The 22532-nt window shown below is 43.2% G+C and overlaps 2 protein-coding genes across 2 annotated transcripts in view; both read left to right on the forward strand.

Moving 5' to 3' along the window:
* The first annotated feature begins 1352 nt into the window (after positions 1-1352).
* On the forward strand, positions 1353-10135 carry LOC113744033 (oxysterol-binding protein 2-like). Its single transcript, XM_027277744.1, has 5 exons — positions 1353-1629; positions 7507-7715; positions 9383-9497; positions 9775-9827; positions 9944-10135. Exons 1-4 carry the CDS (start codon positions 1472-1474, stop codon positions 9776-9778), a joined length of 486 nt encoding a protein of 161 aa, XP_027133545.1. The 5' UTR covers positions 1353-1471; the 3' UTR covers positions 9779-9827; positions 9944-10135.
* Positions 10136-11341: 1206 nt separating this feature from the next.
* The window catches only part of osbp2b (oxysterol binding protein 2b), a 34222-nt gene continuing 23031 nt past the window's right edge, over positions 11342-22532 (forward strand). Inside the window, exon 1 of the mRNA XM_019275611.2 lies at positions 11342-11405. The gene's annotated coding sequence lies outside the window, so the exon portion shown is untranslated. The remainder of the gene's footprint in view (positions 11406-22532) is intronic.

The following is a 22532-nucleotide window of genomic DNA, read 5'->3' on the forward strand; positions in this document are numbered from 1 at the left end:
ATGCAGGAGGTGAGAGGAGTTGTTCATGATGGATGTCAGCTTTGCCAACATCCTCCTCTACCCCACTTTCTCTATGGAGTCTAGGGGGCAGTCCAGGACAGAGCTGGACCTCACCACCAGGTTGTAAATACATTAATTGAGTGCATGTTTAGCCTGATTGGTGGTTAAATTATGTTTTTCTTCTTTTCAACCTACTATTGAGGCCGGAGGCACAAGACACTGTTAGGGCCATTAGCCATCCCATTGGCCCCCTAATATATGGCATTGTGCATGCACCCTGTTGCCTCCAAATTCCAGATTAGGTTTGTGATAATTGTGTTAAACACAATTTTATTTGGCACCATGCAAACATAATACAAAATGAAATAATGACATCACATAGGAGCTCCTCTACAAGACAGGCAGCACCGGTGAACATCCAGGGACTGGATGTCGAGATGGTGAGAGAATACTGGTCAGGCAACACTGACGTCCTGTACAAGAAAGGTCAAAGTCATCTCCACTTGCTGAGGAGACTGAGGTCCTGGAGACTGGAGGACTTTCTATGACACTGTGGTAGTATGTCCATTATTCTATGGAGATGTCTGCTCGGGATCAAGAGGTCCAGCTCTGTCCTGGACTGCCCCCTAGACTCCATAGAGGAAGTGCCAAGCTGACATCCATCATGAACAACTCCTCTCACTGTAAACAGCTCCTTCAGTAACAGACTGCTACTCCCACCAAGAAGGAGCTCCACCACAGGTCCTTCATTCCAACAGCTGTCATTTTTCTATATATTTCTTATTTATGAGTGATTTCTTATCCACATTGTGTCTTGTAATAATGCACTAGAAAATCTATCAACAGGTGACCTCCCAGGGTGCCAAAAAAAAAAAGTATAAATACTGAATGCACTGCACAAACCTGACAAGCAGCAGGTCTGAGATCAGCAAAACCAAAACCGCATGTCAAATGTTTAGGAATGTTTAGATAACAACAACACCATCACGTGGTGCAGGTCTGAGTCATAGACCTGAATGGATAGAGCCGCTGTTTCCGTCCAGGTCCACTCTTAATGAATGGCCAGGTTATCAGCCGCTCCACCTCCTAATGTCACTGCCACAAACTGTTCTGGCGCTGTTGTCATGGAAATCATTGTTGATTTGGTGGCAGCCTTGTCAGATCATATGTTGGGCCACGTAAGGAGTTTCCTTTCTATCCAGTCCAGCTCTGTGCTCTGAATCCTCCGCAGTCTGCATCAGCAAAGTGTCTTGGCAACACTTCTCGTCCTTCCTTTCGGTGTCCATTCCGGCGTCTTTTGAAGGAGGTCCCCGGTGGTCTCTGTCTCTCTCTCTTTCTGTCTTTCCTCCGATCACCAGCGCAGACGTCCTCTCCTCGGGTAGTCCCGCTCGGGGTGGGTTGCCGTCCCCTGCAGCTGTCCCCGTCCCCCCCGGTTTATCCTGCAGCCTCTCGGCGTGCGGCGGAGCGGAGGATGAGCGAGCAAGGGAAGGGCTCGGCATCCGCCTCTGCCGCGGCCCCGGCTCCGGGCTCGGACACTTACAAAGGCTGGCTTTTTAAATGGACCAACTATTTGAAAGGGTACCAGCGGCGATGGTTCGTCCTGAGCAATGGCCTGCTTTCGTATTACAGGTAAATTTAGGCTCACAGGCTGCAGTGTGTGTGTAACATTTGTCTCCTCTCCGTGGGGGTCAGACACGGAGCTTTTCTGCCCACAGCTGGCTGCCTGCAGCTGGGCTTAGCACCGATGCTAACGGAGACCGAGTCCGCTTGTGTGTTTACTTCCAAAGCCGACTGTGACTATACAAACACGGACGTGTCACTTTGACTTGACTGCGTGTTGCGGGAAGGCACCGACACAGACAGACAGACAGACACGAAACAAGCGTCGGTGGAAATGTTTATAAGTGGATAAAGTGTAAAAATGTGGCTGTAGTAAGAAGCGACGGGGAGCTAGCAGGCTAGCCCGTTAGCCTCATAGTTAAACATCCAGCTGTCCTCCTCCTCTTAATAACACAACAACCATTCTTTAAATACACATTTAACGACGCTGATATTATTGTTTATTTTTATATTAACGTCACTGCTTAAACTTGTTGTTTTATTCCACATATCCCACATGAATATCACCTCCATACTGCGAAATTAATCCACTCATTTCATTAGCTGACCGAGCTTCTGCAACAAGATCCCCAACGCCAGAGATGGTCTCTGTCAGTATCATGCTCCCCTCCCTCCATGCAGGAGGAAGCCAATGCCAGCTGATGTTAGTAGCCATATAAACAGCCTTTAAACACCTGTGGCTCAGGTGCTTCTTTGCCTGGGAGTCATGTTTCCACAGGTGTGTGTGTGTGTGTATGTGTGTGTGTGTGTGTGTGTGTGTGTGTGTGGACCATAAAGCATGTCAGCCTGCTGGGTGACACACACACACACACACACTCTTGCTTGAACATGCAAGATTTTATAACTCTAGGTGAGTTTCAGAGCGAGTGAAGTGCGTCAATAAAACATGAGCAATAACTATGCAGCAGGTGAAAGAGGGAAAGTCCAGTTTGAAGGCTTCAATAGAGACTGAAGAGACCAGTCCAGAGTGTTGGAGTGACCCCTACAAAGGCAAGATCACCTTCAGTTTTCAGTTGCACGAAGGAGAACCAGTAAGCAGATCACAGGATGTGATGGTTAATTTAATTTATATCATCCTGACTAGATTATTGTAACTCTTCTTTCGCCTCAGCAAGACGTCCCTGGACCGTCTACAACTGGCCCAGAACGCTGCTGCAAGACTGTCGTCCAGGTCTAGAAGAACAACTCACATCACACCCATCTTATCCGCTTTACACTGGCCCCCCGTCAAGTTTAGGATTAATTTTAAGAGTGCTGCACAGCCAAGCACCGGCATACATCTCTGATCTGTTCCAACCTGATATCTTCTGACTGGGTAAAGCAGATAAGATTGGGTGTGATGTGAGTTGTTCTTCTAGACCTGGACAACTTGCAGCAGCGTTCTGGACCAGACATCTTGCTGAGGCGAAAGAAGAGTTACAGCTTGTGATATAATAGAGTCAAGAATCAAGAATAACTTGATTTCAGCATAAAGCAACAACTCAGTCTCCTTTGAGAAAGTTCAGTCTTGACCTTGGGATCAGTAAGACGGTGAGAAGGGGTTCAAAAGCCCCAAAAAATCTTCAAGTCGACCTCTGAGAGCGTAATAGTTGCTCTTGTGCAGCTTTCATAGCTTTCATTGCTCAACTCTTGCATGTTTAAACAGCTCACTTGACTTCTTCTGTCAACATTCGAATACTCTCCTGTGTCGCCTTGCAGGTCACACTGCCCTTGGTGCACTAAGGAGGTCATTTAAATAAATTTAAAGCCTCTATTACACAAAATATCAATACAGTGATAGAGCCAGCATTTAGACCTTTTTCACCTGAGCCACCTGTGAATATGCATGTTCCACTCAAAAGGAGACACCGAGTATTTGTTGCTGTAGGTGTTCACCCCGCCTGACCCAGTTTTCCTAATTAAATGGTTCACAGCAGAACGAAGGAGCACCCACTGGAGTTAACCTTCCTCTGCTAACAGTACTGTTAGTCACAGCTGTGACTGAAGTTTAAATGCCTTCACAAGTCAGATATTTATGAAAAAAAACTTAATGTGTCAATGCAAAATTTAATTGCTTTCAGTAATAAAAAAAATAATGAATGTGACACACAGCTGAACCCCTGTAGGATAACTGTCTTTTTCGAATGTCATCTTTTAAAGGCTCTTCTGCAGAGTGACGTCTCGTTAGCATGGGGGTTTAAAAGTCTGGATCCCCTGACTGCAAAGGCAGAATGTTGATTCACGATGCTTCCCTGCAGCTACAACAGTCATAAATGCACAATACCAAAAACATATAAATTTTCAAATTTGATAGAAAACTGATTGTTTCATCCCATGCTACACTTTCAGACGTTTGGTAACCCTTCTCTTGCCTTAGCATGTGGTGAAAGGAAAGATGCCCGTTGCCTCTACCCTCTATTAATAGTCCATTATGTTGGTAACTGGTTTCCCTGATGTAAAGGTAGCCCGTCAGCATCTGAGCACAGAGGCAGTGAAGCGCGCGAGTCATCCCCTCCTCTGATGTCTTCCTGGCACACCACATTGTGTTTGTGTCTGACTTCAGGCTTTGTGCGCCTTCTCCGGCCGACTATCTGCACTTCTATTGTGAGTGAAGTGAAAGGGATAATTGTGACAGCATGTTAATTAAAGCGTCTTCACTGTACGTCAAGTGATAATTGGGTTGCATCTCAGACGTACACTTTCTGCAGAATGTTTTGGTTTGTGTCCTACAATTATTAGATGAATACACAGAGAAATATGCCAGCTATAAAAAGCTTTATGCTGTTTTACTACTACTCACTCACTCAGTCACGAATATGAACTGGATGATTTGGTGTCTAATTTGGTGTTACAGATGGACATAAAGCCCAAGCGACTCACATGAAATTGGATGCATTGATCAGTTGTTTGATTTTCATTGTTCAATATTTGTTTGCCCTTTTCAAAGCCAGTTAATATTTAAATCAATAGTGATTGACTGCCAATTAGAGGTCCAGCCAATTACCTGAGGAGTCACTTTTATTCCCAAGGCCCGCTGTTGTCAAAGCGAAGGCTTAGTTCTCTAACTTGTAGCTGAGAAGCCAAAGGACAGCAGAGGACCATAATCAATGCTCTGTAGACACACTCAGCACTTGTGCCTGTTAAACTGTAATGAGTTTTATAGAGATTCAACTTTGTGCTTGCTATTGATCACTTTTGGCTCTGACACTGCAAGGCTGGCTGTCTTTTAGTCCACATCAGCCTTATGTCTTTAGTTTGAATCACAGAAAGAGCCTCATTGTGCCATGCTCGCCACGTGACGAGATCTTTGCTCTCGCTCTCTGAACGTCTTTCATTTCTAATTTCCTTAATTGACTTTTCCTCCCAGGTTTAATAGTCTCGCCACTACTCACTCACCTCTTAAAGTAAATCTGGCTCTGTGCTTTTGGGAAGATTACAGGGCATTAAAGCTTTAAGTGCTATCGGAGTTGCCATATCAGTGAATCCGAGCCTCGTCTTTCATAGCAGAGTCGCCCTGCCACGTTTCCTTCTCAGCTGCAGGAGAGTAACTAGATAGTATCAATTTAAGTGCTCAGTGGGGGTTCGGCACCATTCGCGTCCCTTTTGGAGAGTCAGATTATGGTGTTACTGCTGGCACACTCCTGTGTGCAGGGAGGCGTGGAAAAGGAGAGTGGTGAGCGAGTCAACCTTGGGCCCGGCTGGAGGGTAGAGCCTGGCCTGAACCCTGTTTACGAGTCTGGCACATTGGCAGAGTGACTGGAGCAAGAGATGTGGATGCTGTGATCTAATCTGTTTAATGGGCTCTTGGGACTAGGCTACAATGTGTGTGTGTGTGTGTGCATGCATGCATGTCCAGGTGGTCTTTGTGTTTATTTATTTATTTTTTATGTGAAGGTGAGAGCTGCAGTCCGGCCGCATTCTCATTGTTTCAGCGGGTAATGTCATGCTGTCCATGTTGCAGTATCATTGCTTTGGTTTTCTTGTCTTATGTTTCCTCTCTGTCTTCAGCACAACACGTTCCCCAGCATTTCTCTGGCACTCTCCATCCCATGTCTTGTGATATTTCTGCCCCCAGCTACAACAAAACCTATCTACATTCTCATGCTCTGGGTACTGTGTCCTATTTCCTCTGCCTGTGTCTGTGTGTATGTGTCCTCATGCTTATGGCCGCCTGTTCTGTGTTGTTCACTGGTTGTTGTTCTGTCATTACATGCTCCAGATCGGTGGATTTGTGTTTTATGAGGATGTGTGCACAGGGGACTGACAGGTAAAGCATTGCAACTCTCTCCCGGCTCAGCGCAACATGTAGGACCCCTCTCTCATGCCCTCACCTCCACCCTCCTCCCCTACTAGTGCCCCTTTAGTCCTTATCTCTCTTTCCCCAGCTTTTGTAGTCTCCTTGACTGTAGAATTTCACGGCCTTTGCATGGCCTCGCCTGCCCACAGGGCAGAAGCAATCAGTGGGGATCACATCTTACTCATCAGCAGTTCATTCACTTTGTTGACCCACTTGCAGCCAGGACTCTGCAGCTGAGCTCGGGCTGGGCTCGGCTGGAAACTGGACTGTTCAGGATCCCTGCACGCCATCCGCACGGCTTCGCATGGCCCCAGTGCGGTCCTGTCTGCACAACTGATGTGCACAGAGTGCTGGCAGAAGAGCGGTACACTGAAGCGCTTGTTCATGGATTGGCAATATAACAAGACTTGACTTCAGCCAGTAGAAGCAGTATGAAGGAAATCACTGCCTGGCAGAACTTATAAATACGCTTCAACCTCTGACTTAATAAGGCGGCAGCCACCTTGTCGGTGTCGACTGGGCTGGTGTAGAGCTTAGCGCTGCTGAGTGGCAGCTGCTCGTGGCAGTGAGTGCTCATTGAGGATGGACGAATGGATGTTGGCACCCACAGACGCATCCACGTGACTGCATGGCTGCATGCTTCGAAGTGGCTGTTTCGAAGAGTATGGTTGGGCACTCTGAGGTTTGAGGATGTGTTTGTTAACCCCCCCCCCCCCACAGCATGTGATTTTGCTGATTAGCTGCTGCTCTCCGGTCGAGGGCATTAATCAGCAAAATCAGCCGTGTGTGGCTGCGGTAAAGAGCTGCACAGGCTTATCGTAGCTCTCTGAGGGCCACAATGCTCCATCGCTGGAACTTCTCTGTTGAATTTTCTGACTTTAAGTTAATCACTTTAGTTTCTCGTAACAAAGATCTTCATGATGTCGAATAAATTAACAAATTCTGCAGTATTTTTTTTCTGTTTTGGTTTTATTGGATTTTTTGGAAACATGCAGTCTGTACATTTGGCTTAGACTAGCACAGTGTGCATGCATACAACACTCTTGCCCTTGCTCTTTGTTCTAATCCTTTGCTTGGCTGCTTTGGCTCTCTCCCCTCCTCTCTCTCTGTCTCTCTCTCTCTCTCTCTCTTTCTCTTTCTCTTTCTTTTTTTTGCCATCTTTCACACTCTGTCTCTCTTTGCTCACACTGTTATTCATTGTTTGGTTTGGTTCACTACAGAGGCTTGGAGACAGACAATGGCCTTGTTATCCAGACTACTGTGGTCCCACAATTCAGCACGCTCGTAGCTGGGGCAGACAGGTCACAATGTGTAAATTACAAGCTCAAACTATACAATTTGTTTTACGTTAGCTAATGAAGGTTCAGGTTTCATGAATGGGTGGATGTGCTAAAGAGAAGGTGTGTGTGTTTAGTCCAAATAATCATGTATTTTCTTTGTCTATTTCTCTGTCCCCCCTTGCCTCCCTGCTTGTGCTTATTGGCCGTGTGAATGTCAATTATTATGCTGCCTACAATAACAATACTGACAAATGATGCCTTACACCAGTGTCTTCAGCCCTTTCTTGTCTCTACTTGTCTTTCTCTTCCTCTCTATCTTCCTGTTTTTAGGACGCAGGCAGAGATGGCCCACACATGCCGTGGAACAATCAACTTGGCCACGGCGCACATCGACACAGAGGACGCCTGCAACATTGTCCTGAGCAGCGGCGGCCGCACTTACCACCTGAAGGCCAGCACGGAAGTGGAGCGGCAGAGATGGGTCACGGCGCTGGAGCTGGCTAAAGCTAAGGCCATCCGCATGATGAACGATCAGTCTGGTAAGAGCAGCTGAAGCGAGCAGCTACTTATATGGAACATTTAAGCTGCATGGCATGCTTTTTATAGCCCAAGCACAAGCTGAAAGAAGCGTTATACACCCATGAGGCTCTGTCGCAAGACATTAATGGTCAGAATTTAACCTTGATGAATAAGGCTGAGCTGATAACATATGTACACAAACACAAGAGTGTGTATTTACTTTGTTAGTTCAGTTATTGAGATTCCTGCAAGGTCGAAGGTGTGTTGTTCAGCGTGGCCCTCAGGCCTAGATATTTAGATAGATTAGATTTTTCAGTGTCCCCTGGCATTTCATATTCAGCACAGCTGGTGTTTCAGCTCACGCCCTCCTTCTTTAATGTAATTTAGTTTTCAGTGTGAGCCAGGAGAGGGCAGCGCCGCCTGCTCAGTCGAGTTGGAAAGCACACTGGAGTATCTTAACGGTGCTGTGAAAACTGGGCATCCATTCAGCCTCCTCCTGACAACAGAGCACTGTCCTTTCCAAGGGGAACCTATTCTTGTATGGGTGTATTAAGTGTTGCCGGTCAAAGGTTGTGGGAAAAAACCCGGGAGAACCGATTTTCTTCACATCACCCTGGCATCATTCCAGAGCCTCTCTGCCCCAGTCTTTTGCCGAGGGGGGTCTACAGAGACCGAGACAGGCTATATATTCCTCTGGCCTCCATTTGAAAGTCAGATCACCAAATATAGACCGGGGTGCTTTTAAAGCTCACCACTTCCAGTAAGCAGGAGAGAAATGTTGGTATTTTTGTATTTTTGAAAAGGTTAGGCTATTGAACCACCCACGTATTGTTTGTTTGTGTGTGTATGCGTATTTTCCACAGCTTGGTCCAGTGTCCAGTTGAACTGCAGTATGCTGATGTACAGCTACAGTCCACCTACCACAATCTGTCCCCTCTTAATTTATTGTGTGTTTTACATTTACTACACTGTGCCAGAATAAAATACCTTTTTTTTTATAAGAAAATGATATGAAATGTAGCGATACAGCAGTTTTAATGTCCTGCTCTCTGATCAAACACGATGCGATAGCACTTACAAGCTGATTCTAATGAAAATGAAGTGATTATCAAAGACTTTTGGCCAGACATCCTTTGAGCCACTGACTCAACAGTTCTTCTTTTTCATCCCACTCTTCTTTAGCAAACTGTTGACATTTGAATGCATGACATTACACACCTGCTCATGTGTATCTAGGATGCTGTTGAATGAGTCTGCTGCCATTTGTCACACCAGGTTCACTCCTGCCTCCATTGTGGATTTTTACTCTGATGTTTAGACGCTTTTATTATCATTTCCTTCAGGAAAACATACAGTAGCAATACATTTTGAGACTACAAATTACACACACAGACACTTAATTTGCACTAATACAAGGTAGAATACAAAAAATAAAATATTTCCTCACATTATTTACAGTTTCCTTTTATGTTTGGTTCCCAGAGCTCAACAAAATCTTTCTGCTTGCCCTCAGTGATGTAGGTTAGTCTTTTCAGACCAATACAATCTGAAAGCTCCCTTATCCACATCTTTAATGATGATGCATCCTTACTCTTACACAGTGCAATAGCTGTCCTGGATTGGTTCTGTTTCAATGTCAGTCCATCCATCAATCCATCCATTATCTGTAACTGCTTATCCTCATCAGGGTCACGGTGGGGCTGGAGCCTATCCCAGCTGACTTTGGGGCAAGAGGCGAGGTACACCCTGCAAGTCACCAGCTTATCGCAGGGCCTGTTTCAAGTCGTTCGGATATATTCCAAGTACACAGTTTGGCATTTAAAGGTTTGGTGTTAAACAAAGACAAACATCTTATAGCATCCTTCCAGAAGTTTTATATATTTTCTCATAGACATTTGTGAAATACTTAAAAACACAAAAACTTAAAATCTCTAATTAAAATGATTAAATTAGTGCCGTGCATTAGACCTTTGTTTAATTAAGCAGTAAATTGTTTGTTACTTTGTTCAAGCTTTGACTCAGTAACTGCTTTCAGGCTTAGAGCATGTGTCTTTGTGTTTTTCTAACATCCTTTCACAGCTAATCTATCTGTGGGAGGCGGATTTAAGAGAATGTGAGAAAAGGGACACTGTGTGAGTCTGTCAGCAGAAAATTAAGTATCTATTAGTGCAACTGCTCCTGAGAGTAATACCCCAATACCACAGTGAATGACTGTATCTGTTGTTTGTGCTTAAAATTGAATTTGTAGATAATTTTGCCACCAGGCTCTTTCAGAGTCGGTGGTGTCAGAGAAACATGGATCAGTGACAGGGTGCCTACATTCATCAGCCTGCCCTCCCCTCTCTGTCAGAGGAACAAAGAGCTCCTATCGATCACCTCAGGAGAGCACAGTGCAAACACCGGCCACATCATCTGTGTAGATACAGACTAAAGTTATAACTTGATAACCTTCAAATGGCTCGTTGTTTCATTACCATCTCTGATTGTGCTTTTATCTGCCTCACCTACAATCTAAAGCCTATCTTTGTCTGCGAGCCATGAGATTCTTCTCTTTGTACACCTGACCCTAACTCAAATCAATTACCTGAATTTCTCATTAGTACTCGTGTCACAGCGGCAGCCTTTTGCGTGTCTGAGCCTTCTCTTGTAAATTGCCCGTCCTTCCATGAGTGCATCTTGCTCTAATTTAGCCTTAAATTGGATTTCCAGCAGCTCACTGAGGCTTCTACGTGTACTCCCAGGCATACGTTCAGCAGGTGGCAGTGTTTACCCTCGCTTCAACATGACCTCTCTTGTGGGTTTGCCTGCCTGCTTTTGTTTTTGTCGCTGCTTGTGAAAGTGTCATCACACGCCCATTGAATCACTTGTTCCAGCGGTGGCACCTATTTGAATTTAACACAAGTGCAAACTTGCTGCTTAGATGGTGAAATTTTAGTGGATACAGGAGCGGTTTAGTAGAAGAAACGTAGGTTTCATGAAGGTTTGTTCAGTGGTGTCTAGACATATACAGATACAGCTGAGGTAGGCAGGAGTAGCAGCTACAGATTCACATAGGAGGCTCTCCTCCTGCACCTGAACCGGGTGTGCCCAGCATACGAGCTGATGTGTATCTTAAGTCCAACAGTTCATTGATCTGCATTAATGTTTGATCAGTAAGTCAATCTGACAGTCCTTGGGTGTTGTTTCACTTCACCTGACTCTGCTAGTCGTGTGATTTACTTATAAAGGTTCAGTTGTCTGAATCTACCTCTATCTTCCTCTTTTAGACTTTTATTTCACATCCTATACGCCATTCTCCTTTTACAGTAAAAGCCTGTGCTCTGTCCAAGGTCCTGAAACCGTTCAATATCAAAGGGGACGATGTGAGGACAGATTAGGACTGTCTCCCTAAACAAGCTTCATTTGTCATTCCTCCCCCCCACCACCACCATTCACTCCAGCACTCGCTCTTCCTCTCTCTTCCAGTCACCCTCTCACTCGCTGTCTGGTTTTCCCGCCCCCCTCCCTCTTTCTCCCTTTCCTCCTTCTCCTCCTCCTCCTCCTCCTCTCTCTCTGGAAGCTGTTTTACTCTGCTTTTCATCCAGTGGGTTTTTTTAGTCCTGAATGAAATGACCCTCTGCGTTCTCCACCCGTTTCTTTCACTTCGAAACATTGCTTCTGTCGTGCAAAGGAAAAAAAACAGGAACGGGGCGAGGGACAGTTTTTCTCCTGTAAGTATGCAGCTTCTCCTCCGTTGACATTGTGCTCAGGAATGTGTGTGTGTTGTTTGTCTGCACACATGTGTGTCTGGTTAAGATGATTAGATGCAGCTGTCTATGAATGTTGTAGCTTCTATTACAGTGTATTGATGAATACTGGCTGATTTGTTGTGGATCAATCAAAGGATATCTGTAATTTCTATTGTTAGACGGAGGCTGTATACAGTAGATATGTGCCCCCGAACTCATTCAGGAGACAAAATCCACTTTGAAACTGGAAAACATTGTGGAATTATTAAAGAAGTATGTAAATAACTTGTAAATTAATTAACAGTGAATTAAACACACTGATGAATAATTACTTTTGTGTACATTTCCTGCTGTGAAATAGATGAATCCTCCTAGATAGAGCAGGTATGCTGAGATAGAGATAGAGTGTGTGCTGCGTTCGTTTTATTACACCAGTCGACATGGCAATAAATTCAGACAGAAAATGTATACAGTAACAATGAACGTATCAGTAAATTCATGACTCACAAGATGATTTCAATGATTTACTAATAAAGTGATGAAATGTTTTCTGAGTGACACAAAATAAAGTCACTCTCTCTTGGCTAAAAATAGAAGATATTCTGCTATATCAATCTAAGTACTGTATCTGTGTCCCATGCACTACTTTCTGAGCTAATGAAAAGATGTTATGAGATGACAGATGGCATGCTTATTATCCTCGTCAATTTGTTCTGCAGCAGCTGTGTATCGAATCGCTTGTCCTTGTTTGTCTTGGATGTAAAAGCGTGTGTCGGCAGAGGTTGATTCGCCAGATCAGCTCCGTCCCCAAAGGCAAGGGGGACGGAGGCAAAGAGATCAGAGTTGGATTCAGTCTTGTAACATAACAAACATCACTGCACTGCTGAGATCACAAACATCAGGCCTGTCCAAGTAGTCAATCTGCCAGAAACCATCCTTTGGGTGATTTTCTGACTCTCTCTCTGTTTGTATTTTGGTTTAACGTCTTTCTCTCTATTCCATCTCTTTAAATCTGCTGTGAATGTAGCATCCAAATGTGTCTCATGACGGATTTGACCTTTCTGAACTAACACTCACTCCATAAACTGCAAATCCCACCCACCACTTTGGCCACACCAGCACATCAATCTTGGAGTTACATTCCTCCCGCTTCCTCTCCCACTGGTCCAACTAGCTCTTTGAAAGTCCATTGTGTCTGTGTTGTTTTTCTTAGAGTTATTTTCACCTCTTCAGTCTTTATCCTTGTCTTCCTCTGTCATTGTATCTCGAAAACCACACAGGCCTTTCTTTATGGACAGAATAAGGATTGCCCTTTCCTCTTATCTTATCATGCTTAGACATTAAAGGCAGCTCTCTTGGCTACAACCAAACACACAACACTGGGTCTTCTGCTGAGGTCAAATCACAAACCAGCACATGTGCCGTCGTGGTTTCTGCATGTGAGAGAGCCCTCTTCCTGCCATTATGCTGCAGAAGTGGTTTGAAAAGTTACGATGGCTTTTTAGACCACAGCCCCCTTCCTCTGAAAACAACAAACATTGTACAGTCTTTTGCTTTTAATCTTACTGGGGCTTAATGTTTCATAGAGGTCCTATAAGTGTGCAGCTTTAAACATGATTAAATTTTAGTCTTCTTTATGTAAACATATATTAGATTCAAATCAAGTTTGACTGTTTTAGAGATTTACTTTTAGTCTCGTTCACTGATTTATAATTTGTATGACTTTTTAAGCTTTCTGAGGATAAAGCTGTCACCATTTTTGACATAGAGCGTTACCATGGTTATAGGTGTTCTTCCTGGATTGCAGAAAATACACTGTTCACCTGTTAATGCCTGTTTATACCTGTTCACACACACTACCTTTTCTTTGTTACAGTAGGAGAGGAAAGCATCAGCAGCCAGAGAATTTGTGAAGCATAAAAAAGTATTCAGAAAGGATGATTAAATGAAATATTATGTGATAGTTGATAGTTGATCTTCTATTTGTTTAATTTTTGGGACGCCCTTGGCATTGTCGGAGCATCAGCTGTATTTTTAGCAGAGCTTAGATAAGAGTTGATCGGATAAAAATATTGTTGTAAATGATTGAGAGAGGCCACATGTTGAAGAAGAAAAATATTATGATAAATCAGTTTTCCTATCTGCTTGATTATGTACTGTGTGTGTGTGTGTGTGTGTGTGTGTGTGTGTGTGTGTGTGTGCGTGTGCGTTTGTGTGCTCGTGTTAGTCTCTCCGTTTGTCTCTTACTCTCTTACTACATGTTAATCATGACTCTATACAGTCAGTGGCCACTAAAGCACTGCATTGTTACACAACTCACACTACATTACTGGTATTCTTGTGCCGTCCTTTGTTGCACCGGGATTTATCCGCTCTGTATGGCTCAAGCGTGTCCAATGACCTGCTCTACGCTGCGAGAAAACTGAATTCATTATTAAGTCCACATTGTGTCCCAGTCGACACACTCTCTGTCGCTCACTACGTAGCTTTTTCCTGCTTTATCAGCAGCGAGGAGAAGTTGAGGAATTGAGAGCGCTGATTCAGGCAGGTCATTGAAATATAAATTAGTTAAACGTCGTGGATGGCAGTCTCCTAGGACAATAGTGGTTCACCATTCAGGTTTTTTCCATTTTCCTCCTTTTTCATCCTCTGAGTAGATTTCTGTGTTGTGACACCAGCCAGGTGTAGCTCTTTATGCCAACTTCTGCTCTTTTACCCCACAGCACTGCAGTCTGCCACAGTGGGCTGTTGTAAATGCTGTGAGATGAAAACAAATTATATACTTTTTTAATGAAGTATTCCTTTCAGCCAAGTTTTCAGTTCAGTACAGGAAACACAAGACTGAATGTTTTTGTTTGTAGTCTCAGTATCAGGAAAGAGACGGAAAGGGAGACGTGTTTTACAATATTTTATGTCCTCTTTTGTGCATTCAGTTGTTATTTCCTGTAATTTAGATCTTGGTTTTCTGTTAGCAAGAGCAGAGTCAGTCTGCATCAGGCAGCATTGGTCATGAGATTGGAAAAGACCCTTCATCTTTGTCTTCATATTGTCATATACGGTCCCATATTGTCACAATAAAAATCCATCCTTTGTACATTCATGAGCACTTTGGCATTAAGGTTATATTTAAAGGTTTGGAGTGTAAGATTTAGGAGTTCATAACTATGTTTTCATTAGTGTGTAATCACCTGAACATTAAAAATCAATATTTTTTGTTACTAGAACGAACCTTCGCTGCGGGTCCTCTTCCACAGAGTCTGCCATGTTGAACCACCATGCTTCTACAGTAGTTTCTCACATGTTTTGCGGCCACTGTGGTTTTTTAGCCTTAGCGATAGGGTCAGAAGGTCAGACATCAAAAGGGAGCTTGGAGTAGAGCCACTGCTCCTTTGCATAGAAAGAGGTGGAGGTGTTCCAGGCATGTCCAACTAAGAGGAGACCCCAGGGCAGATCCAGAACACGCTGGAGGGACTACGCCTGGAAGCACCTTGTGATCCCCCAGGAGGAGCTGGAATGAATTGCCAACACAGTCCAACCTTGGATAAGCCACAATTAAAAGACTCAATGCTACATTTTTGGAGGTACAAAGATCAGTATACAAACTGCAGGGTCCCATTCATGAAGCAACAGTGAAAGGATCCTTGTGGTTTGGGATTTGTTGGTTCAGGGTCTGGACAGCATGCAGAAATTCTACAAGTTCTTCAGAACTGTCACATATCAATACATTAAGACTTTAATGGTGAGAGCAGGTGGAGTCGGAGGACATAACTGGCTGAGATTGTGGAGATGAGACGTAGAGCGCTGCCTGATAGTTACAGTACTCTGATAGGATGGATCAGTGTCAGACAGACTGGTGCCTGAAGGTCGCCTGACAGAGGAAAGACAAATATGTCAGTGAAGAGGTGCTGCTCGAGTTAACAGCGGGAGGTACAGGTAGAGGTGCGGTCTATCTATAAAAGACTTCACCTGACAAACAAAGGACATTTATTATATTGTAGTCTATATCCACACTTATCAAACACCCCGAATCCTTACATCTGGATTGAAAACAGTCAGGCTCTGTAGTATGGAGGGTAAAAAGTGCAGCATTTCCTACTATACATGAAGATATTCCACATGGATACGTCTTAGTTAAGGTGTCTGATTAAGATCTGAATTTTAATGAGAAGTTGAGTCACAATGTGATAATGACTCCCACTCCACAGCTGGTTTTGCCTGCTAAAGTTTTACCGGAGTATTTGGAAAGTCTGAGTCACGACCTTAAGCCTATTAAACTGTACATGCAAGACATCTCCCAAATGTCACTGAACTGAAACTATTCTTTAATGAGCAAATGTTCAAAATTCTGCTCATTTCTGCAGCTCTGGTCAGCAGCCATTGAAACATTTGGTCGAGGTTATTGCTCCAAAGGAAGATTTAACACTTCTTCGATGTTGGATTCAGATACTTTTTGAAAAGTAAGTCTGTTGATGCCTCTTTATTCATGCCTTAAAGTACTACTTACTCTTTTTTTGTACTGTTAAACTACATTTGCTGCAGAAATCAAAGAAATTCAGAGGAACTTTGTTAAAATGTATGTCTCAGGAATTCATGATAAGTTGCACATTATAAAACATGAAGATAGAACCATATTTTTGAGTAAATTACCTCAAATCTATGAGCATCTGTGTTTGCATATGAATGAGAAAAATATAGTTTACTCTACAAGTTTTAAGATGGGTGCAGGGATATTTTTGAAGACATCAAGCATTAAAATCTTAAAGGCTCAACGCGCAGAGGTACTTGTTGCCAACACCACCAGCTGCCATGCGAAGATGCTGCCTAGACTTTTTATTTGTCAGTGATGACTAAGTGCACGCAGGGCAGGATGATTCATTGCCCCCAGTGTATAGAGCAGTAATTTCATTGTGCTGCGTGGAGCATTGATATGAAGTGTTGTGTCTGTTTGTGATTACTAAATCACCAAGTTGATGTATGGTTTCTCATCTATGAGCTGGCGCAGGCTGACACAGGAAGCAATTACTGTTAACTCTTACATTTGTGGTTAATTAAAGATCTTCCACCTCCTTTGGATAAGCGGGTCATTATCACCACAGGAGGAGTGTCAGTCCATTAGGACTCCTCAGTTTCAGGCTTGTATTTCACTGCAGTCGATGTTCGTCTTTTTGGTTCTTACATGCGAGTTGTCTTCGGTTCCCTCAGTGACAGTGAGGCAGCACAGTGTCAAGCATAATATCATCTTTTGGCATGGCTCAATAACATTTATATGACTACTGCTGCCTGGAATTCAAACAGGCTGATCTTATAAATTGTCTCATTTTCTTCTAAAAAGTAATTTTCCTGTTAAAAGGATCTTCTTGCCACAATGACCATTTTCTTGACCGGAGACATTTCAGCTAGTTTTAATGAGCTCAGTGCTTGTGCATTCAGGCTGTGGGGAGTGTTTGGGTTCCTGGATCTCAGTGCAGTAATTGGCCTAATGAGACTGTAACTTGTGCTCTTTAAACACTCTCTCTCTCTCTCTCTCTCTCTCTCTCTCTCTCCTTCGTTTGTCTTTCAGATAGTTTGGCCTTCAACCGTCTCTCCCTCCTGTAAATAAACAGGGAAATGTGGGGTTGAATTTCTGCTTAACTTTGGGATTTTAACAGAATATCATGTCACGTTTTGAACTACTTCGATTTCACTCCCGAGTCTACAGCGTTTATTAAACTTGATCCTTCTCATGGAAATGATAGTGTATAGATTGGAGTCATCTATATTTGGAAGTTAGGGTGCAGGATAATTTAGATGTATGTTCTTTTTTCTTTACTTGGATTCCCATTAACTTCCACAAAAGTGGTCGATAGTCCGTACAAAGACAAAAAACTGCAATATAAACCAAATATAAATAAGTGAAATGACTCTACACAATAAATAACAATGCCATATAATAGAGACAAAAACAAATGTAGTAAAGTAATGTCTATTTAAGATCAATACATTTTTGTTTTAGTGAATTTGTAAAAGAAAATCTGTTTTGGGGAGCATATTCCAGGCATAAGAAGCTCTATAAAGAACAGTTCTCATTATACAAATTGTCTGTGGACTTCAGCCTCCACAGTTAACAAGAATAATCATTTATGCATCTCACATGCATAGCACCGAAAGAACAATGAAGAACTAGTATATGTATGTACCGTATGTATTGAGTGTTGGTACTTGAAAGTACTGTACAATTATGCTCATGTTAATTAATAATTATAGTGTTTAGTTATTAATTAATCAAGATTATACTTCAGCTCTATTACCTGCATAGGATTCACATACCTTCAGCTGTGAGTTTATTAATCTCTGTTTAATCCAGAGATGATACTAATACTAATACTAATAAACTTTTCTGTAGTTCTTTTCATACACAAAATGCAGCTTTACTTTTAAGAGTAATGACTGCGAGCAAAACAAAGAACAGGCTGTTTAAGCAACTTTGAAAATATGCCCAAAAGGGCGTTGATAAAATGAGCAGCTACATCACACAACGCACTTGCTTTTTCCACCAGTCAGGTTTGACTCTTTGCATGGTTAAGCTTAACTGTATTGGAGAAAATAAATGATGAAGGTCAAGTATGAAATTAATTGAGGTTTCATGCTCCAGTGGCCCCTCGAACATGCCCTGGAACATTTAGGGGATGTTATTTATTTACAGTCCAACAGTCTTTCCCTGTCAGCACTTCTCTCACCTCACTTACAGTCCACAGCAGCCCTCCCCTGTTAACTGTTTTTGCTGCCATCAGATATTTTACAGAATCACTGCAACACAGATATTACAGTAGACAAGCATGTGATGCTGTAGCAGTGTTTTCAATCAGGGGAGGAGCACAGCACACTGTTAACCTAATTTTCACATCTGTTTTATGCATTGTATCCACGCTGTTACACATGAAAGAAGGAAGTGGTGTTGCATCATTAAACAGTGATAGCCTATGCTTTTCCTGAAGCCTCAGTCCAGATATACGCATAGCATTAGTTATACATGTAAGAGGTTATCAGTGTAAAAATAGATTTGTCGTTAGGGAAAGTGCAGAGTGTCCTGGCCAACTAAAGTACACTGATTACTGTCAATAACACTATAAAGAGTATAGTTCTCTGAACAAGGACAATGACCTTAATGTAATTTCAAATTTTCCCCCAGAGGCCGTGTTTACAAGTATTTCATTACTAGAGGTAATTAAAACCACAGCTGGGCTCTTTGATACAGCAACAAACATGAACAGAAACGAACACACACAACACTGGGTAGAGATGAACGATATCATTTGTAATATAAAAACAATATACACATTTTCTTACTTTATGTTCGTTTGTGTGGATTAATTACAGTATAACCAGGTACATATTTGGACTCCTGGAGCTGACTGGATTAGATGTAATTGTATGTTACTCTATTGCATGTATATTTAGGTTCATGGTTCTCTCTGGGTACTCCGGCTTCCTCCCACAGTCCAAAGACATGCACTTAATAGGTTAACTGATGACTGTAAATTGGCCTTAGGTGTGAATGTGAGTGCAAATGGTTGTTTGCCTCGGTGTGCATCTTGTCCAGGGTGTACCCTGCCTCTCGCTCCAGCCCCCTCTGTGGGGATAAGTGGTTACAGATAGTGCATGGATGATTGTTTAGGTTCGCAATGCTACCAATTCAGACTTGGTTTGGTCCAGCCCATGGGTGATATCTTTAAATTGTTATCACAATGATATAAAGGATACTTTCAGATATCACTGCATTACAGTAGAAAAGCACGTGACGCTGTAGCAGTGTCTTCAGTCAGGGGAGGAACTCAGCACACTGTTAGCCTAATTTGCACATCTGTTTTGTGGATTTTATCCACGCTGTTACACATGAAAGAAGGAAGTGGTGTTGCATCATTAAACAGACACAGCATATACTTTTATGTTCACAGTCCTCTCTGGCTTCCTCCTCCTAATTGGTGACTCTAAATTGCCTTTAGGTGTGAATGTGAGTGTATATAAATAAAACAGTAACACACATTATAAAATGACAAAACTCTTTATACTGTATGTGTGAAACAAAAAGGTCAATACCTAATTTTGAGTTGTGAGTTTGAGATGTTCTTATTATAGCATGATCTGACTCATACAAACAACAGGATATGGTCATACTGGACATTATGATTTGACTCTACTGTAAGTAAATAAACAATATATTGAATAATTACCTGGAACTGGTGTAATGTGTGTTCACAGAAACCCATAATTATCTCTAACTTGACCTTGAGTTACAGGACGGTGATATGTACACTGGCACTAAGGCTGAAAATGATGACCTTCACCTGCTTTGAAAAGGGAGGTTAAGCAGGTCTGAATTGTGACGCTGACCTCTGTGTTCGAGGTCAGATTTGAAGTAGTCCATCAACGGCTGTTGATAAGCACTATGAAGATATTCTGACAGAGGAGGGACACATCAATCAGCAGGAGAGGAAATAGACATCTTATTAAAGAATGTTTTCGCTGACCTTTCGCCCTTGTTCTGGTAGCATCACTCTGAGTTTGTATGGAAATCTTTTCACCCCTCATCATGCATAAGCTCTTCATGGTGTCATTTCTAAAGCAGCGTAGCTTTTACTTAATAGTATCTCTGTCATTTAGCTTTCCTGAAATAGCTGACTTTTTTTCTGTGGACGGGAGGGATGACAGAGAAGAAGCAATGCATTCTGGTCTTAGCTGTGTAGATGACTGGTGGCTGCCGAGTCCTATCTCCTCTCTGCTTCACTCACTCTCTCCCTCCCTCCTTCCCTCCCTCCCTCCCTCCCCTCTCCAATCTGCACTGCACTGAGAGAAGCATGTGGAGGAGAATTGTAAATGTGCCGAGCTTTGTGAATGTGTGTATCCCGAGTGCGTTTCCGGAAGAAGGGGAAGCAATGCAGGGGAGGAGATAGGAATTACAAGAGGGAGCGCCTGCATCGCTCCCCTGTCTGTGTACTGTATGTATGCGTGTGAGTGTCCATGTATGTGTATGCATGCTGCAATGCTGAACAGGGAAAGTCGCTACCTCAGCCCCCCCCCTCGCTGGGATCATGTAGTGGCCCGGGGCAGCGTTGCGTCTCAGGGAGCGTGGCGTGGGATCAGGCCTGCAGAGAGTGGGATGAAGGGCCGGAGCTGCTGGGAGTCGGGGGCGGTCCGCTCCCTCTGCAACTCGGGCTGCCTGAGTAAACTCAACCGGGGTCAGTACAGCTATGGCTAAAGCTATAACACAGGAGCACGGAGCTGTCACACTCCTCTCCATCTGTCCAACGACAAAACCTTCCTCATCCTGCTATCTCCTCCTTATCGTATGCCTGAGAGGTAGCTGTCATCCCTTCATCCATCTTCCTGTCTTGGGCATCTGTCATCTGTCGCTATGGATGCTCACTCATTTCTGTAGCCTCCCTCCACAATGCAGCGCCTCTGCTGCTGTAAAAAAAGAGCAGTCTGTCCTCTCTCCTGCACTCCTCACTGCATGCAGCCTCCTCTTTCCCTTCTTCTTTCTCCCGTGCTGCTCTCGCTCAGACTCATTTCCTCTCTTTTCTTTGCGCCTGCTCCACCTCACATTTGCATATGGATGAGTCGAAGCCTGCCAGTCCTACGTGTTGTGTTGGCAATGTGCAGACCTGTGTTCGCATATTATGTGTGAGGAGTTCATTGCACCATCAGAAACTGCAAAATGCGAAGTGCTGTATATCCCAGGGTGCTTGAAGCTGTCCCTGAGTGCCAACGTGAAGGATTGTGTTCATATAATGTAGTAGGCTGGTGAGGGCAGTAACTCAGATGTACAGATTAACAGGGTTTTTTGCACTGTCCACTCACAAGCAATACTAGCCTGCATAACATGTTGTCTCCAAAGGATTTTGCACAGAACAAATCAATATTCCATTACAGCTCATGGCAGGTTTACAGCATCTTATACAGTGTACGTCTGTATATGATTATGTTGTTACGTTTTTGGAGGAACTATGCAGAAATGTGTTAGCAGTCCCTGTTTCCCCTCACTCTTAGTCCTTCCTATTCTATGTTTCCACCTCTCTGACTTCGTATATGGCTTTCTTGCCTGTGGTGGAGTTGGACAGTGTTGAGTTGAGCAGCTGTGCTCTTGAGCCCTGGGCTCTCTGTGTCTGCTCACTTTTCCCTGTTTGCTCACTGAAATGAGTTTGGCAAAGGTGCTATGAGCCAAGACTTTTCATAGCAGGCTTCTGCACACTCTCTTTAATATGAATGTTGGGATGTGATTAAGTTGACAACATGAGTCAGAACCAACATATCACAACCAATCGATCCAATAGTATGAGTGGTTCTCTTCTAGTGTTACAACATGTGATATCGTTCTGTATGATCAGTGGTAATATTCAAATAAGTGCTTTGATTGTGAGTATAAACATTTGACTTTGCACTGTTGTCGCATAGCCTCCAAAGAGATTCATTGTGTCACTTTGTCATATTGAAATTTGAAACATGGATACATTAAATACATTTGACATGCAACATATATGTGAATATTATAATACAACATATGAGTTTGGGACCTTGACATTTGATGCATCCATCCATCTTCTGTAACCGCTTATCCTCATCAGGGTCGCGGGGGGCTGGAGTCTATCCCAGCTGACTTTGGGCAAGACCCTGAGCTTATCACAATTTAGAGTCACCAGTTAACCTATTAAGTGCATGTCTTTCAACCGAGGAAGGAAGCAGACGTCCCTTTGTGGCAATGTTAACTGAAGGGCTGCTAAGTTTCTTCTGTTGGTCAGTAATATGTCATGTAAAGATTATTAAATCGCTCCTTTTGTTTCGTTAGTACCATCAAAAAATACTTTGATGGTGTAATCGCAGTTCTGAGATTTCTTTCAAAACACATTAAATATGTTGGAAAATAGTTGCTGAAAACACGTAAAAAGACTTGAAATATGGAGTTAGAGGTTAAAAGAGGTTTTCACCAGTTTTCAGTGCAGAATTTTTTTGGGCGGTCCTTAAAGGGTGGCTCGATGACACGCTCAGGCCACCCTGAGCATACCGCTGCACCCCTAGCAGAGAGACAGAGATTAATTCATCTTGCTCGCAGTGTTTCAAAGTTAGTCATGTCAT

Source organism: Larimichthys crocea, chromosome III (genome assembly GCF_000972845.2).
Source record: "Larimichthys crocea isolate SSNF chromosome III, L_crocea_2.0, whole genome shotgun sequence".
NCBI classification, from domain to species: Eukaryota; Metazoa; Chordata; class Actinopteri; family Sciaenidae; genus Larimichthys; species Larimichthys crocea.

What these genes read in the sequence shown, in the direction of transcription:
- LOC113744033 (XM_027277744.1), top strand. Translation starts at nt 1,472, where the DNA reads ATGAGCGAGCAAGGGAAGGGCTCGGCATCCGCCTCTGCCGCGGCCCCG. An exon ending in GGCCTGCTTTCGTATTACAG is followed by an intron (nt 1,630 to 7,506) that starts GTAAATTTAGGC and finishes TCCTGTTTTTAG; the next exon opens with GACGCAGGCAGAGATGGCCC. An exon ending in CATGATGAACGATCAGTCTG is followed by an intron (nt 7,716 to 9,382) that starts GTAAGAGCAGCT and finishes TATCCTCATCAG; the next exon opens with GGTCACGGTGGGGCTGGAGC.